The sequence below is a fragment of the Octodon degus genome, unplaced genomic scaffold (assembly GCF_000260255.1).
Source record: "Octodon degus isolate 3935 unplaced genomic scaffold, OctDeg1.0 scaffold00098, whole genome shotgun sequence".
In the NCBI taxonomy this organism is placed as follows: Eukaryota; Metazoa; Chordata; class Mammalia; order Rodentia; family Octodontidae; genus Octodon; species Octodon degus.
In genome coordinates, this window is record NW_004524674.1 from 1,168,889 (window position 1) to 1,186,485 (window position 17,597).

The 17,597-nt window shown below is 49.5% G+C and overlaps 1 protein-coding gene across 1 annotated transcript in view; it reads left to right on the top strand.

The window, feature by feature from the left end:
- The window catches only part of Spns3 (sphingolipid transporter 3 (putative)), a 51,539-nt gene that overhangs the window by 16,262 nt on the left and 17,680 nt on the right, over nucleotides 1-17,597 (top strand). The window contains exons 7-8 of the mRNA XM_004638501.2: nucleotides 346-498; nucleotides 4,090-4,279. Coding sequence (XP_004638558.1) covers nucleotides 346-498; nucleotides 4,090-4,279 — 343 coding nt within the window. The remainder of the gene's footprint in view (nucleotides 1-345; nucleotides 499-4,089; nucleotides 4,280-17,597) is intronic.

A 17,597-nucleotide genomic window follows, 5' to 3' on the forward strand; every position in this document is an offset into this window, starting at 1 on the left:
GGCCTGAGCTAGGGCCATGCCCCCTGTACCTATTTTTCTTAGTCCCAGAGCCCTGAGACCAGTTCCAGGGACTCTGAGGACAGTGGGGGCAGGTAGGAACAGCTTCCTAGAGAATAGGACTTCCCAGGTGGGGGAGGTGTGGTCCTGTGAGGGTGGGGGAGGCACAGTGTGAGCAAGCAGGGGGCTCTGGATGATGTCTTGGGGATGTCAGGGAGGCTGGACTGCAGGGTGCTTCTTCGAAGGACCTGGAGGCTGCAGCCTGCTTATCTGGTTGGGTGGGGGTGATGGGCCAGCCCTTTCAGCAGCAGTCTTCTCTCAGCTTCAGCCGGGCTCTTTCTCTTGCAGCCGGAGTTTTGTGTGGTCGACCCTCGGAGTGACAGCTATGGCTTTTGTGACTGGAGCGCTGGGCTTTTGGGCTCCCAAGTTTTTGTTTGAGGCCCGTGTGCTACATGGGCTGCAACTGCCCTGCTTCCAGGAGCCATGCAGCAGCTGGGACAGGTGAGGGAGGGCAGTGGGGACGCTGAGCACAGCTCTCGGGAGGTGGTGGGGCTCAAACTCTGCCTTTCTGGATATGTGGCATGGTGCGAAGGCCTCATGGCTAGGGACTCAGTTGGCAGGTGGGAGGCCTGCGTTCTCACTCTGGCTGGGCCCTGCCATACTGTGTGACCACAGGTAGCTCTCTTGGGCTCTTTAGATGAAATCCCAGTCGTCTCCTTTTAGGGGCTGCTGTGAGGGACCAGAGGGCATGCTGGGGAAGGAGGCCTTCTGCGGGGCTTGGGAGATGACAGGAGTCTTAGCCAACTGCCCTTTGTCCTTGGAGGAGCTCCTAATTCCTTCTGAAAGGCCGCCCCTTCTTCAGCTTTCAAACTGAGGCACTGGGGCCTTCCTGTGTTTCCGGCTTAGGGCTTTCAGGGATGTGTTCACTGGTTCTCCCAGAGCCCAAGAAAAGCTGCTGGGAAGTGGAAGTTGGCCCTCTGCCCTCAGGGTGCCCACCCCATGTCCTCCTTGCATTCCTTCTGCTCTGCTGGGCTCTTCTTCTATCTCCACCACCTCTGACCCCATGCTCCAAAGGCTCTGGGGCCCCTTGACACTGAGTCAAAGCCATCATTCATCCTTTCTCACTTGTCTCCCCTCCTCCTTGAGGCCTTTGGTCTTAGTCCGTGCTCTCTGCTTGGTAGTTTTCCATGGCCTGTGTCCCCTTGTCTGCCTTGATCCTGCCCTGCTGGATGCTTGGAGTTCCTTAGGGGTCTGTGCCCTTCCCAGAGCCCCATCTTCCCCCAGGGCCTCAGCGGATGACATGGTTCTCTGCCAACCACATACACAGTTTACCTCCTCCTCTCCAGCCTCCCCTTTTATCTCTTTCTTACTCCCCGACACCTAGAGAGAGCTCTGTGTAGTTTCCAGAATGTCCATGGCTTCTCTGTTCCTGGCACCTTTGCTTGGGTCATGGTCTCTGCTCCTAGCTCCCTTCACTTTTCTCATCCTCACTTAACTTTCAGTTTAGTCCATGTCCTAGACCAGGCATTTCAGAGCCCTAAAGGGGTGGGGGACTCTCCTATGCTCCCTGTGTTATAAATGAGGAGATGGAAGATCAAAGAAATCAAGTGTCTTGCTCCGGGTCATGCTGCTAGTTAGAGAGCCTCACTCAAACCCCTGTGGCTTCAGAGCTGCTGCTCAGGAGCCCCATGTGCTATTGCCTCTGGAGACTGCTTGGTGCTCTTATTGACTTGAACACTGCCCCTCAGCTGGCAAGGGCTTGTTGGCACATAGTAGGTGCCCAGGGAAAGCTTTCGAATGGAGGCATGGAGTGAGACTGCAATATTTGCTTGGCTCTCCAACTAGTTGGTTCTCTCCCTGGAGGCCAAGGTGCACTGAGGCCTAGAAACCCTCTATCAGCTGGAAAAAGCAGGGAGGAAACAGAACTCAGCTCCTCTTCTGGCACCAATGGACTGTGCCTTCTTGGTTGAGTCCTTCTCTCTTCTCTGCACTGACCAATGGGATGAACTGAGGGTGTGGCTTCAGTGTCACAACTGATGTACTGAGCTGCCACAGACTTGATGGTTTAAAACAACAAATTTTTTTTCTCACCAATTTGGAGGTTTTAGGGGAACTGAACCAAAGTGTCAGCAGGGCTACATTCCTGCAGGCTCTGTGGGAGAATCAGTTCCTCTTCTTTTCCAGCTTGTGGTGGCTGTGTGCACTCCATGGCTTGTGGCCACATCACTTTTTCGCCTCCCTGGTCACAAAGCCTTCCCCTTCTCTGGCTCGAGTCTCTGCTGCCCACTAATGAGCGCAAGTGTGACTGCGCTGAGGATAATCATTCTGTGTCAAGAGCGTTAGTTGAATTACGTCTTTTTCCATAGAAAAATCTTTGAAATTAGGATATCTTGAGGTGCCTTAATTTACAGAGTAGTAGAGGGACTTCGAGTGGAATTCTGCACAGACTTGATATCCCTTTCATGATTAGGGCAGGCCCAAGGCATGGGTGGGGGCCAGGGCAGGAAGCTACAGAGAGAACTCTCAACTTTGAGAACCAAAGTAGCCCAGCAGAAGGGGCTACTTGGGAGGCAGGGAGCATCCCATTCCTGGGGGTGTGTGAGTGGAGCTGGGATAGCCATTTGCCCCACTGTGTAGGGCAACAGCACAGAACTTACAGACCCTTAAGGCGGCTCTTTTCTCTGAGTGTGATCCTGGGTGGGCCATGGGAGTTGGGGAGGGGCTCAAAAGGCTTAGAGGCTGGGGCTTGTCCTCTGGTCTTGCCTCCTACTCAGGGGTGGTGGGGGCACCGGCCATGCTTCCTGTTTGAATAATCAGTCCTAAGGCTAACAAAGATCTTGAGAACCTGCCAAGGCCAGCTCAGACCAGGACTCAGGCATAACTAACCTTCATCCATTCACCTGCAATTGGGGCCACTTGATCTGGTTGAGCTGGAGGCTTGCTGGGCCTGGAAGGCTGGGAAGCAGTGGTGAGGACTTTTATGTCAGCATATCCTCATACTTCCATCTGGTAGGAGGCTCTGTGGCCTCAGGGGAGTTCCGGCCCTCTCTGGGCTCCTCCACTCTATCTTCTGTATGCGGAGGGCAAGGGATGGATAGGGGATGAGCTCATCAGCTGTTAGCCTGTGGGTCGGACATTTCACAGAGGATACCTAGAGCTGAGGGAGCTGGTTTTTGTGGCACTCGTTTGTCAGTTACATCTTGCACCAATTACATTCTTATAACCTAGTTGGGAATTTATAGTAATGGCAGGGCTTCAGCCATCCCACATGCTTCTGGCCTTGTTTGAGGGGATGTGGGCAGGAGGAGAAGTGTCTGGGGTCGGTGGGACCCCAGACCAAGGGAACAGTGTGGGCCAGGACAGGGAAGCCAGAAGGCAAAGGATGGCTTTAGAGCATTCTCAGTTGTGTGTATAGGCTGGAGGGGGCGGGAGAGGGACAGCCACATAGATCGGTAGGGGCCATGATTGCGGGGCCGTGAGCTTGTGTGGAAAACAACAGGGTGCCACAGGGGGGTGGGGAAGATCCTGGTTGCCTTTGGCTTCCAAGAGCGCACACTGTCGTAGTCTCAGCTGTGCCTCTGAGCTGAGAAAAGTGGTGCCCTAAGGAGGGGCTGCCTGGGTGGGAGTGGAAGGACAGAACTCCAGGAGAGGGCACGCAGAGCTAGAAGAGGTTGGGTATGTTGTGGAGCTCGCATTCAAGTGTCCACTTGTTTCATTCCTCTTAGAAGAGAAGGTCAGGACCAGAGTGATCCTAGAAATAATTCTGATTTCTGAGGGGGGGGCATTTGGGACATGAGAGGGTCAAGATGGTCACTGGAGACGAGGTGGTCTGGGGTGCTGGGTGCAGGGCAGGTCACTCATATGTCCAGCAGCATCCCCAGAATGGGGCAGGCAATGGGATGGGGGGCAGGTGAGTATGTGGGTCTATGATCTGGTTCCTGAGGTCTCAGGAGTATCAGCTGGGGTGGGTTCTAGTTAGGGGCCCACAGCCACATTCTCTGTGGGTACTGGATTATAACCCTAGGCTGTGTCAACTTGGGATTAGAGCCTGGAGGAAGGCCTGACCAAGCCCTCTCTACTCTCTCCCATCAGCTTTATTTTTGGGGCGCTGACTGTTGCGACTGGCATCATCGGTGTCATCCTGGGAGCAGAGGCTGCCAGGAGGTACAAGAAAGTCAACCCCCGGGCTGAACCTCTTCTCTGTGCTTCCAGCCTGCTGGCTTCAGCGCCCTGCCTCTACCTGGCTCTTGTCCTGGCCCCGACAACCCTCGTGGCCTCTTATGTAAGTGAGGGCCCCTTTGGAGGTAGGTGGGGGGCCCTGTCGGTACAGGCAAACATTGTGTTAGGTCTGTGTGTCCGGTACAGTCATCCGGCCTTCTGGACTCTTGTTATCCCCGTTTCACAGATGAGTAAATGGAAGCTTACTCCGAGCTGTGCTTCTAGAAAGGGACAGGCCTGGAGTTGGAACCTTTCTGACAGCACAGTGTGTCCTCTGAGCTCCTGGTTGAGTCTCTAATTTGAGATAATGGGATGCATCTGTGAGCCCAAGGAGACAGGGCAGTGCCCCAGGGGCACAGGTGAGGAGCACAGCAGCAGCCCACACTGGCCCTACTTGCAGGGTGACAGTCACGATAGCAGCAAGTTTCCCAAACCCCTCTCCCATCACATTCCTCCACGTGGTTCACATGCCAACGATCCAGGGACGTGGGCCCCGTAGTACCTGCCAGCTTTTGCTGGTATCTGATCCCTCTACTAAGGTCACCGTCCCCTCTTCTGTGCACCCCCAAATCCTTCTCTTTCTGTAAAACCCATCTCAGAGGCTACCTCTAGAGACCTTCGCCCACTGCCCTGAGCTCACTGTTTCTGTCTGAACTCAGCCTGAGTTTGGACACTGTACAATACCCAAGTGTATGGGGCTGGTTCCAGACAGGCAGCCCAAAAGATGGGGACCAGATCCTGAGTATTTCTGTGTGCAGCAGTGTCCCTGGCTCCCGCAGCCCCAGCCCTCCCTGTTCCCCAAGTGGGAGGGAGCTACTGCTTCTGGGAAGTTCAGCCAAAAGTGGGTGGGTTGGAGCTTCCCTCCCTTCCTCTAGTTCCTTGGCCCTCGGTCTGTCTCTGGTTGTGGGGGGTGCCCCAGCTCTGTGGACTGGGGTACCAGGCTCCCTGATGAGGCTGGACTTGGAGTACAAACTGATGTTAACTTGTTCTCTCTCCAGTTCAGTGGGTCTCCAGCCCATGACCAGGTCTCATAGCCTTTCTAGTCATGCTTGTGGACTAAAGAGTCTGATCTCATTTAAATCACAAGTTTGGCTCTAGTTTTGAATAAAGCTGCCACTCAGGCCCAGAAAATTGCCTTGGGAAGAGGGCAAGCTATCATCTGCTCTAGGCTCCTCCTTCCAGCTTCTGTGCCTTGTGGCACTGAAGCCACTGGTTGCCCCATCCACTGTGATCCTGATGCCTGCAGAGCTGAGTGGTTGGGGAAGGCAGCTGGAAATGGCCAAACATTGCCTAGCTCTGGCGGTTTTTTTGTTTTTTCTGACTGCCAGCAGTATTCTCTATGGCCAGACACTGGTCTTGGGGACACTGATATGTTTGGGGAGCCTCTAACCTGGTTGTGGCATCTCCAGATTTCTTTTTAGCTGGATGCTTTTGCCTCTGGGGCAGTACGGCAGGGCTCTTTATGGCCATCATGTCTCCTGTCCCACTGTCCATTTGCCTCTGGGATAAGCCTAGAAGCCATGTCCACTGCTGCCCTTCCCCCACCACACCCCTGCAGACTGCTCCATCTAGCACCCCACATTTCTACTTCCTCAGGGGCCATGAGCCCCCACGTCCCTGATCCCCAGATCCCTGGATGCCATGTGACCAGTATCGGGGTGCACAGCAGAAATGATGCTCCTCATGTGGCCCTAAGTGTCTAGCCAGGGAGAATGGTTGGTTTGTGTCCTGGCAAGCAGTTATCCCTTCTGGGGAAGGAGGTGCTTGAAGGCCCTCACTCAGTTTAAGGAAGGGCTTCTTCACTGGGTGGCTGAGGCAGGAGGATCACAAGTTTGAGGCCAGCCTGGGCAACTTAGTGGCTTAGCAAGATTCTGTATTAAAAAAAACAAAGCACAACAAACAAAAAAACCCTCCCTACTTTGGAGCCTCCTCCAGGTGAGCTGGTAATCCTGCCCCAAACTGTCCTCAGCCTGGGCCTTCGGCTGAGTGTCCTGGAGGCAAAGGAGGCCTGTCCTGGGTCCCTCCTGCAGGAACCCTCAGCTCTCATGGCCACTGTCATGGGAATGTTGTTCCTTCTCCCACTTGGCAGACTGGAACTCAAAGACCCAGAGAAAGCAGCAGACAAGCAGTGGGACAGACAAAATCCCACCTAGCTGTTAGGATACTCAGTCAGTGTCCTTCATGTAGCACCGATGCTTGCCGCCTGGGCGGGGAGGGGAAGGCCTGCTGCACAGCCGTGCTAGCAAATGTCTTCTCGCTCACTGGATTGGGTGGGTGACTGGGACTGTATTTGCTGGCTGGTGGGAGCTGATGGGGCTGATGGGGCCCCATCTCACCAGGAGACTGAAGTCCGGACAGATGGAGGCCCCATCGAAGGCTTGCTACCCCCACCAGCCAGCTGGGGTATGGACCCCCTGCCAGCTCTACTTCTGCCACTGTCTTGGTTGGCTTTGGGAGGTTGCTTTTTGGCTGTGTTTCGGGGACACAGCTGTCCCCCACCCTGCAGTCTGGCGTATTTCCAGGTCTAGAAATGACATTGCGTCTTGGCCGCCAAAGCCAGCTGGAGGAGCTCCTCTTGGGCCTGTTTGTGTCGGGGGCTGAGGTGCAGGAGGTGGCTGGGCCAGGAGGTACCCTCTCCCAGCTCTGGGCAGGTGCTGCCTGCAGGGCAGCCAGAAGTGCCAAGCCCACAGCCAGCGCTCCGGCCTGCACCTCTTCACTCTGCACCTCCTGGTGCTCTTACGTGTTCTGACTTGAGATCCAGGCTGCGGCTCTCTCCCCCACCCACCATCATTCACACAGCCCTTGTATCTACCCTCTCCTGCCTGTCCCCTCCACCCCACTTGGCTCATGCCCTGCCTTTCCCCAGGCCTGTCCTGAAGCTACTTTCCTGGTCCTTGCCTTCCTGCTTACCTGCCATGCTTGGCTCTCTCCACACAGTCAAGGTGAGCTTTCTAACACCAAGGACCTTCTTTGCTCAAAATCTGTGCATGGCTCCTGGATTTAGGTCCAACTCTACATCATGGCTTTTAAAGCCCCTCCTGCACAGCCCTGACCATCTCACTGACCTCTCTGTCTCTGCAGCCCCCTGCACAGAGCCATGCTAGTTCCTTCCTCCCCACTCCCACAACCCCCTTCTTTGCCGGTTGCCCAGGTCATTCTGGGCTTCAAGGGCCTGCTTGACACCATTTCCCCACATAACCATCCCCGATCACTGACCTGATCCTCTGTCCCCGCCCTGATAGCTCCTTGCTGTTATCTTCCTTGAATTCTTTGGCTCTGAGTCCTCTCCTAACCCCCATCTGGTTCCTGCCTTTTTCTGTACTCAGGCTCCAAGCACAGCATCAGGCACATAGGGGAGGGTGGAAGTAAGTGAAGCCTATTGAGTGAAGTCAAATGAGAAGCTGTTTGTATTCATGTATTCATTCAGCAGACACAGAATTGAGTCAGTGGCATGTCAGTTTCTATGCTGCAGATGTCGCAGTGAGTAAAATAGTCCAAAATATCTCCATCCTTAGGGATCTTACTTCTACTTTGGGAGATGGACAAGCAAGATATGTAAGTAAAATTCACAATGTTTCAGAGAATAAGTGCTTAGGAGAAAAGTAGAGTGTGGAAAGGAAATAGGGAGTGTGAGCACTGGGGGGAGAGGGCTGCAATTTTATATAGTGTGGCCAGAGAGATTATGATGTGTTTTGAGACAGGGTCTTACTATATAGTTCAGGCTGGCCTTAAATTCACAGTGTTCTTCTTTCCTTAGCCTCTTGCTGCAGGCTCGCAAGTGCTGGGATTGCAAGTGTGCAACACCCTGCCCAGCTTTATTGCTATTAGTTTTGTATTCCTGACCATCACACAGGGCCTTTTATGTGCTAGGCCACCACTGAGCTGGGTCTCTAGCCTCAGAGACTTGTTACTGAATGAAGACTTGCAGAAGGTGAAGGAGTGAGTTTTGTGGACTCTCAGGGGCAGGGAGAGTGCTCTAGGAACTGTAGAGCCCTGAGTCAGAAGTGCATCTGGGTGGAAGAGGTGGGGTTAGTGAGGAGAGAGAATGAGAAAGGGAGGTGAGGACAAAGGGGGTGATGGCCAGGTCACATAGAAGCTCTTGGGCCTTGGGTGGTCTTGGCTTTTACTGAGGCCAATTTTGGGGTCTGTGCTAAGAAGCTGGAGGCCTGGCTTTTGTCTTCTGCACCTGTTGAAATGAACATGTGTTTGTCTTTTCGTCTATTACTATAGTGTACTATGATGGACATATGCTTAACCAACCTTGCATTCTTGAGATGTTCCTCCTTGGTCATGATGGGTGTCATTTTTATGTGTGGCTGGATTTGACTTGGTAGGATTTTGTTGAGGATTTTTGTATGTGTGTTCACAAAGGGATGTTAGTGAGATTAGGGATGTTAGTGAGACAGATATAAACATGGATATAGATACAGATTTGCATCTGTTTTCCTGTGGGGGCTTTGGTTTTGGTATAAGAGCAATGGTCTCATAGTTGGTTGGCAAGTTTTCTTTCTTTTTCTCTTTTTTGGATGAGTCAATGGAGGATTTGTGCTAATTCATCTTTAAACATTTGGTAGAATTCATCCATGAAGCCATCTGGTTCTGGGCTTTTGTTTGGAGGAAGTTTTTTTTTTTTTATTACGAACTCACTATTTACTTATTGTAGGTCAGTTCAGATTTTCTGTTTTTCCTGAGTCAACACCAGTAGTTTGCATTTTGTAAAAATTTGTACATTTAATCTGGATTAATATAATTTCCTGACATACAATTGTTTATAATAAGCCTTTTGATTTTTGTGGATAATAATGTCCCTTCTTTCATTCCTGATTTTAGCAATTTGATTCTTTTTTTTTCTTGTTAGTTTAATTGAATGCTCACCAATTTTACTGATCTTTCCTTGTCTTTTCGGTCTCACTACGCAGCATGGGCTCATAGTGATCCTTCTGTTTTCAGCCTTTGCTGTGCTGGGATTACAGACCTGCACCACCGCACCTGGACTGGGCAGCTGGCTCAGTGCTCCCTGGGGGTGGGGCCAGCACAGCGCGCCATAATGAAGCCCGGTCCCTGCACTTGCCTAAGCAGGCACTTAGTCCACTGAGCTATCTTGCCAGCCCTGATCTTTTCAATGAACCAATTTACCAACTTTTAGTTTCATTGATTTTCCGTTCCTCCCTCTGTCCCTCCCTCCTTCTTTTTCTCTCTCTCCCTCTCTTTCTCCAGTACTGGGGATTAAACCCAGGTTCTAAACACTGAGCTCTTTTAATATTTTATTTTGAGACTGGGTCTTACTTACTAAGTTGCTGAATTACCCAGGCTAGGCTTGAATTTTCTATCCTCCTGCCTCAGCCTGGTAATCTCCGAGTGCTGGGGTTACAGGAATTTGCTACCATGCCTGGCTTCCCCATTATTTTTCTATTATTGACTTTATGCTGAATAGAATCACTCTCACCATTCTGTCAAGAATAGACTGGGGTGAGGGACAAGGGAAGAAGCAGAGAAAAGAGTCCAGATGCTGCTGCTATCATGCGGCAGGGACTGAAGGCACGTGGGGCAGAGTGCGGCAGTGGGGGTGGGAGTTGTGGTCAGACCGTGCACCTATGGGGAGGAGCAGGAGAACAACAACAATACTTATAAGGTGTAATAGAAACACAGAAGATGCTTACATTTTAAAAATTTATTGTCGTACAAACCACATTGCCATTAACTCCCTTCAAAACGCTCCCCTTTGCTTTGAGCATACATATCCCACTTGCCACTGCTGAAGCAGTTTTGGAGGTCTTCTTTCATAAGTGTCTTGGTGGCACTGTTGTGGCTGCTTTGGGGTCTTGAATCGATCAAAAACATTACTTTTCACGGTTATCTTGACTTTGGGAAAAGCTAGAAGTCAGCAGTGCCAGATACAATGAATAAGATGGATGAGGACACAGTGTAATGTTTGTACCAGCCTGCTTTTCCGTTGGATGGCACACAGCAGTGGCATATGCTGTATTTTTGATCATACCTTGGAAAGACAAGAAAGAGGACTTCTAGAATCCTTTCAGAGAGTGGCAAGGGCGATGGGCCAAGTGTGTTCCAAGTGAGGGAAAGAGTTTTGGGGGATCTTCACAGCAGTGTGTCTTTTACTGTGATAAACTTTTAAAATATAAACATTCATTGATCATATTGCCTGTGTGCAGTGCACAGGTGCATGTGTGTGCATGCATGCACGTGTGTGTGTGTGTGTATGTGTGTGTACACTTGCGCACGCATGTGCAATACAAGGCTCCATGTTGAGCTACAGCCCCAGTTTTTTTTGTTTTTTTTTTTAATTTAACTTTACTTTTATTCTCACTACCTTGACTAGGGGAAGGAAAGAATCTCCAGTTACAGAATTGCATGCATGCTTCTGTTGTCTGAAAATAGACTGGGGTGGAGCTTCTAATGCTCATCATTGAGGGATGGATCAGAGTCAGAAGGGGTCGGCCACTACTTCTAGGGGACAGTAGCTGCTGGGAGAAAGACTAGAAGCAAGTGTGGCATTGCCCAAGAAGGCTCATGTTCCAGATGCCCATCCAGCTAGCCAAGGATCCTCCATAAAGATTGCTGGTGGGGTGGTACATAGTCTGCTCGTAGAGATGGGCATGCCACAGCTCTGGGGCTGATGCTCTGGAGGCTGACCAACAGCATCTTCCCACAGAGGACCTGAGAGGTCACTGCCCGTCTCTCTGTAGGGCCTTTCCATAAGGACATGGAAAAGATTTGTTCCTTGATCTCTCTCTCTCTCTTTTTTTTTTTTTTTTAAATTTATTTATTTATTTATGTGTGTGTGTGTGGCCAGCTCAGCCCACCAGGGGGCGGGGTTGGCTGGGGTGTGGTACTGGGGGATTGAACCGCAGTCTCTGTGCTCTGCTAAGCTTGTTCTAAGTAGGTGCTTTAGACCACTGAGCCATCTCACCAGCCCCTGTTCCTTGGTCTCTTTTTGGTCTCACAAATAGCCCAGTATAAATTCTGCAAAGTTATCAGCAAGCATCGCCACTTTTTCCAACTTTTCTTTATGCCTGTCTGACCGAGAAGCTGAGCAGTTGGTCATGACATTATATGAGTCCTCTTCTTCACTTGGCTGTGTACCTCATCTTTCAGAACTTCCTATTCTTGAAGGATGCTCCAGATTTCGTGGTCACTCCATGGTTGAGTGAACTGGCCTGTACCTGGTTTTTGGTTTCTGTTTCTCGCTATTGCTGTCTGGGTGTTTCTGGAAATTTCTGTCCAAAGCACTACTTTCTCCCTTCTATTCCTGTTTACTAATTGGAGTCTTTGGTACAGCCAAAGGCCCTGCTCCTAATGGAACCCAGAAATTTGGGAAATTCCCAATGTAGAGATGTGTTTGCTCCTCTTTGCTTCCCAAGGTCTGATAAAATTTGCTTTCTAATTTTTAGGTAGTTTGCTAAGCTGGGCTCTAATTTGTGATTTTCCTGCCTCCACTTTGCAGAGTGCTGGGATTGTAGCCTTGCACTACCATGCTTGGATTATAGATATATTTTGATGGTAGAATTATGAATTTCCTAACATTGGGGCCGGGGAGTGGCTCAGTGGAATAAACGCTTCCCTGGCATGCGCACGGGCCTGAGTTCAATCCCCAGTTTCTCAAAAAAAAAAAAAAAAAAAGAGTTTCCTAACAGTTTTAACATGGGGTGTGAGAGAAATAGTCAAAGGTGAGTTCTTGGGTGTTGGCCTGAGTTTCTAGAAGGAGGAAGAGGCTGTTAACAGATAGGAAAGTGAACTAGAGCTCCCGTAGGGGCAAACAACAGCATGGTCTTGTGTGTTCTGAGTTTGTGGGAAGTTGACCTCCAAGTGGAGGTGTTGGTAGAGGCTGAGACACAGGAGTCTGAGGATAAAGCCAGGATAAATGTCATTAAGTTTTGGGGTGCTAGTGAGGTCAGCATTAGAAAGAGTATCCTGAAAGGGAATGAGAAATTGGCTCTTGTTGAACTTCAAAGTAGGAAGAATAATATTAACCTCTTCTTCCATCTGCCCATTCATCCATTCACCTACCCATCCTTCTGTCCATCCATTTATCATCCACCATCCATCCATCCATCCATCCATCCCTTCCATCCTCTCAGATTGCAAAAATCAAAGTCCTTTCTGGACTGTCACTACTGGTGAAGAAGGAAGTCCTGAAGAGATAGACTCTAAGCCCTTTCTGAATATAGAGTGTTGAATATATTCACCCTTATCCCATGAATAAGAGTGTGTATATGTGTGCTCCTGTGTGTATACATTGCTGAGCACATGTCCATTCATGGCAGGCGTACACTGGGTGTGGGTGCATATTCACATCCACTGGTGCATGTATATGCACCTGTTCTGTGTGAGTGTTCCCATATGTGCTGTTCTGTCTACGTGTCTGTGCGTGAGAATGCCCCTACATGTGTGTCAGGGCATGCAGGGAATTGTATGTATGCGCGCCATTGAGCATAGCTTTTCTCCTACTGTTTTTGTGACTGTGATTGCCTTGCCTGGGAGGGAGGGGGTTTTGGTGGCACAATGTGTCTGTTCCTGAGTTTCCCGATGTAGGGACCAAGTTTTGCCACACGTTTCACGGACATGAGGTTTTCTGGCATATGCAGTCTGGTCTAGGGCCTTCTTGGGAGAACCCAGGCCCTGTGAAGCTGTGGAGGGTTGGTTCCTCAGGTGTGGGGGGTTCTGCCGCCTCCTTCTTTCCAGTCTTCTTGGCAAAGGAAGTGGACTTCCCAACTGTTAATTAGGATCTAGACACACGCACAGCAGGTCTTGGCTCAGTAGCCCTTTCCTTGGCCTTCTTCCCAGAGCTGCTGCCCTTCAGAGGAGAATGGATTTGTACTCAGGGGAGGGGATGAGCCCAAGAAGAGGCCACCGTCACAGATCTGGTGGCTGCACATTGGCAAAATCTCACCTCAGATGGGCTTTGTGTTCAAGATGGACGGGTCAGAATCAGCACATGGAGGAGTCTCAGTGACCTGAGTGTCATTTTGCTCCTTCATTTACCAGCTGTGTGACCTAAGGCAAGATCTCAACCTTGCTAACCCTTAATCTTTTTAGCTATAAAATAGGAAGCTACCTCTTGATTCTACTGAAAAGATAAATGAACTTTTGAGCCTATTCTAGTTTCTATGGTTATGTAAATATTTGTTTTGTGCACAGATTGTCAGTTTGGGCAAGGTTCAGCTGAGGGCAGGAAGGGATGGCATCTTTTTTCCTCTCAGCCTGATGTTAGCCAGGCAGGATGAGGCCCTCAAGATCATCCGGACCTGGTGGTTGATGCTGGCTGAGGATTTACCTGGAGCAGTTGGCTGGAACACCTGCCCATGGCCTCTCCATGTGGCTTGGACTTCCTCACAACATGGTGGCCAGAGACTAGCACCCTGAGACAGAGAGCCTGGTGAAGCCATACTGCCTTGTGTGACCTAACCCAGACAGAGGCCCTTCAAAGTGACCGTTTTGTTGCTTTCTATTGTTTGTTTGAGCTATAACTTCCTACTTGGATAATGAGGGAGAGGAAACAGAGTCCATATTTTGATGGGAGGATGAGAGATCTGAAGGAGCGTGTGGGACTGGAAGTCCTGAAGTCCCATCTTCAGGAAAGACTCTCAGGGTGTCATGCCCCAGGGGCTCCTTGTCTCCTGTGCTCTGTGTCCCAGTGAGTCTGACCCTATGGAGTGTAGTGTCCAGCACATGGCTGGAAACTCATGAGGTATGAGTCTCTAGTTCCATGCTGCCTCTCTGGACTCAAGGGTAAGAAGCCTGGGGGTCAGGTGATTACTTTCAGACCCCTGCTTATCCTCACAGGCTGATGGAGTAGACATGACTGCCATCTCAGGACCCAGGGGTGAGGCCATGTGAAGTGGCAGGGAGGCAGTTCTCAGCCAGAAATTTTCATTCCTGACCGGGCATGGAATGAAATTGTGGCACATGCCTGTAATCCCAGGACTCAGGAAACTGAGGCAGGAGTATTATTTTGATTTTGAGGCCATCCTGAGTTACAAAGTGAGTTCAGAGCCCGCCTGAACTGTATAATAAGACCCTGTCTCAAACACAGACACAGACACACAGACACACAGACACACACAGACACACACAGACACACAGACACACACACACAGACACACACACACACACACACACACACAAATTCATTCCTTTGTCAAATATGTCCCATCTACCTGCTATGTGTCAGTGCTGTTCCAGACACTGAAGGAACAGCATTGACCAAAGTGGGTAACAATACTGTATGATCAATAGTACTTTAGACAGGGATGAATTCTGTGACCAATCCTAAAACAGGGAAAGGAGACAAGCAGGGCAACAGGTATAGCATGAGGGATAGGGTTATTCTCGCTGTGATGATGACACTTTAGTAACAACTGGAAGCAAGCAAAGAAGGAGCCATGCGGCTGTGTGGAGCGGGAGGAGCCCGGCTTGCAGAGGGCCAGCAAGGGCAAAGGGCCCAGGGCAGAAGGCACTGTTGGAGAAAGTGTGGCTGGGTGAGTGGGACAGGGAGGGGGCAGCAGATGAGGATCTAGGGCAGTGGTGCAGTGGGCTGAAGATTACCAAGGGCCTCCGTACCTTTCTAATGACTTGGACTTCAGAGGGGAGTGAAATAGCAGACTTTTTGAGGATGTCTAGCTTACAGGTGAACTGATCTGATTTCTGGTTTGTATTAGGTATCTATTGCTGGGTAACAAATCACCCCAAACCTCAAGGGCTAAACACAACTGTTTTTTTTTTTTTTTTGGGAAAAGAAACCCAATCCTTCCCTTTTATTTCTTTTTTTTTTCTACAGTTTTATTGATAAACATATAGCAATGAGACAGTTTCAAATCAAATCGGAAGTCAAACACAACTGTTTATTGTTTCCATTGGCTCTGAGGTGAGCAGGGCAGTTCCTTTGCTGGTTTTGCCTGGGCTCACCTGTGTGGCCACTGTGACCTGGGAGATCACCAGGTGGGACACCTTCCTCCATCTGGCTGATGACTGGGATTCCTTGGCTTTTTCTGTGTGGCCTTCCATCCTGACCTAGACCAGACAGACTTCTTTCTTGTGGGTCTCAGGGCAGTGGTCTGAGACAACAAAGCTGGAGCTGTGGAATCCTTCAGGTCCAGACCAAGAACTCAGAAAGTATTTCTTTTGCCTTCTTTTATTGGCCAGGGCAAGGTGTAAAGCCAGGTTCAGTGCAGGAGGGGACAATGCACAGAGGGGACTATCAAATGGTGTGGTTAATTGGGACCATTTTGTGATTATTGACTGTGATTTAATGGGACCCATGTGGCTGCCATGCTGAGAATAGAATGAAAGGAGGGAAAGGCAGACACAGGGACACCAACTAGGATGTTTTCCAGCAGGATGGTTGTGGTTGTGGTGGTTATGGGGGAAGTGTGGAGAAGGGGTCAGAGTCCAGATATATTTTGGAAGTAGGCTAAACAGGATTTCCTGACCAATTGAGTGTGGAATGTGAAAGAAAGGGAGGAGACCAGGGTGACGCCAAGGGCTTGGAACTGAGCGTCTGGAGGCTTGGACGATGTGGAGCTGCCATTTACGATATAGAGATGTTGGGGGTGGGGTTGCGGTGCTATTTTATTTTTCTGGAGGGGATGGATTTGGGATTTCATTTTGGACATTTTAAATTTGGGTTGCCTCTCCCAGGACTCGGCTGGAAATCTCTAGAGGCAGTTGGATGTATAAGATTGTTCAGTTGAGGAGGATGGTTCAGCTTGGCTGCTTAAGTCCACAGGCCTGAATGAAGTTGCTAAGGAAGAGAGCATAGGTATAAAAGAGAAGCACTCAGGCCTGGCGAGATAGTCCAGGGGACTAAAGTGCCTGCTTAGGCAAGTCCAGGGACCTCGGTTCAACCCTCAGTACCACATGCTGTGCCAGCCCCACCCCCAAGGGTGGGCTAAACTGGCCACTGAGTCGGGGGATAGTGGCACATGCCTGTAATCCCTGCTCTGGGGAATCTGAAAGTAGGAGGATCACCACAGGTCTGAGCTGCTAGCGAGACCCTGCAGCACTCTGCATCAACCAAATACATTAAAAAATAAATAAATAAAAGAGAAGAACTGTGAGGAGTAAGCTCTGCGGAGTTCACAGGTGGAGGGTGTATTGCATAAAGCCATCTTCTTCTTTTTTTTTAAAATACTTATTTATTTATTTATTTATTTTGTGTGTGTGTGTGTGTGTCCAGGTCAGCCCACCAGGGGGCGGGGCTGGCTGGCATGTGGTGCTGGGGTTTGAACTGCGGTCCCTGTGCTTTGCTAAGCTTGTTCTAAGTAGGTGCTTTAGACCACTGAGCCATCTCACCAGCCCCCAAAGCCACCTTCTTGAAGTTAAACGGTGGGACCAACAATTCATTCTACCACAGATGACCTGTATGGTTTTATTTGGGGGAAATTTTTTAAAAAGCACTAAGAAAATAAGTTATTCATATTTTCATCTACCAGGAATTATTTACCACTGTCATCTTAGCTTATTTGCTTCTTGTTATTTACTTAGGTGATCGTATTCATTTATGTGTCTTTCTATACACTAGTTATACTGCAGCTATATGGTAGTGTAATCTTAAAAACAATTACTGAGATACAATTTGTACATACACAATCATCCACTTAGTACAAATCAATAGTTTTTATATATTTATAGTGTGTGTGTGTGTGTGTGTGTGTGTGTGTGTGACCATCACCACATCAATTCTATTTATTCTTTTTTTGGTTGGGGGGGTCTTGCTATGTTGTCCAGGCTGGTCTCAGAGTCCTGGGCTCGGACTCCTGCCTAGCTGGGGACTAGAGGTGGGTGCTACCATAGTTGGTGACTACAGCAGTTTCAGGGCATTTTCATCTTCCCAGAGAGAAGGTTCACACCACTCATAGGCATTTGCATTTCCACCCAGTCTGTCTCTCCCACATCATCCCTAGGCAACCACTCATCTTTACAGATTTGTCTGTTCTGGACATTTCATATAAATAGAGTCACATATGGCTAATTAATTTATATGACTCTACCTGTAGAAATGAAAGTGAACACAACAGTATTAAGCTCAAGTTAACTATAAAACTTTTTGATGAATCCTAGCTATGAAAGAGAACATTGTGCCCCTTTCCTTCCTTTCTTCTTCCCCCAACCTCTTGATTTTTGTTATATTTTTATTTTTACATTTTCTAGAGTTACAACATTCACAGTCTGTTCTCTGTGTATAGCACTTAGAGCTGTTTTGACAGAGGTCCCATATTTAAATAGATTCATTAGCTGGATATGGTGGTGCACACCTGCACTCGGGAGGCTAAGGCTAGAGAATGCTTGCAAGTTCAAGACTAGCCTGGACTACAAAGTGAGCTCAAGCCAGCCTGAGCTGCAAGAAGGAGGAGGAGGAGGAG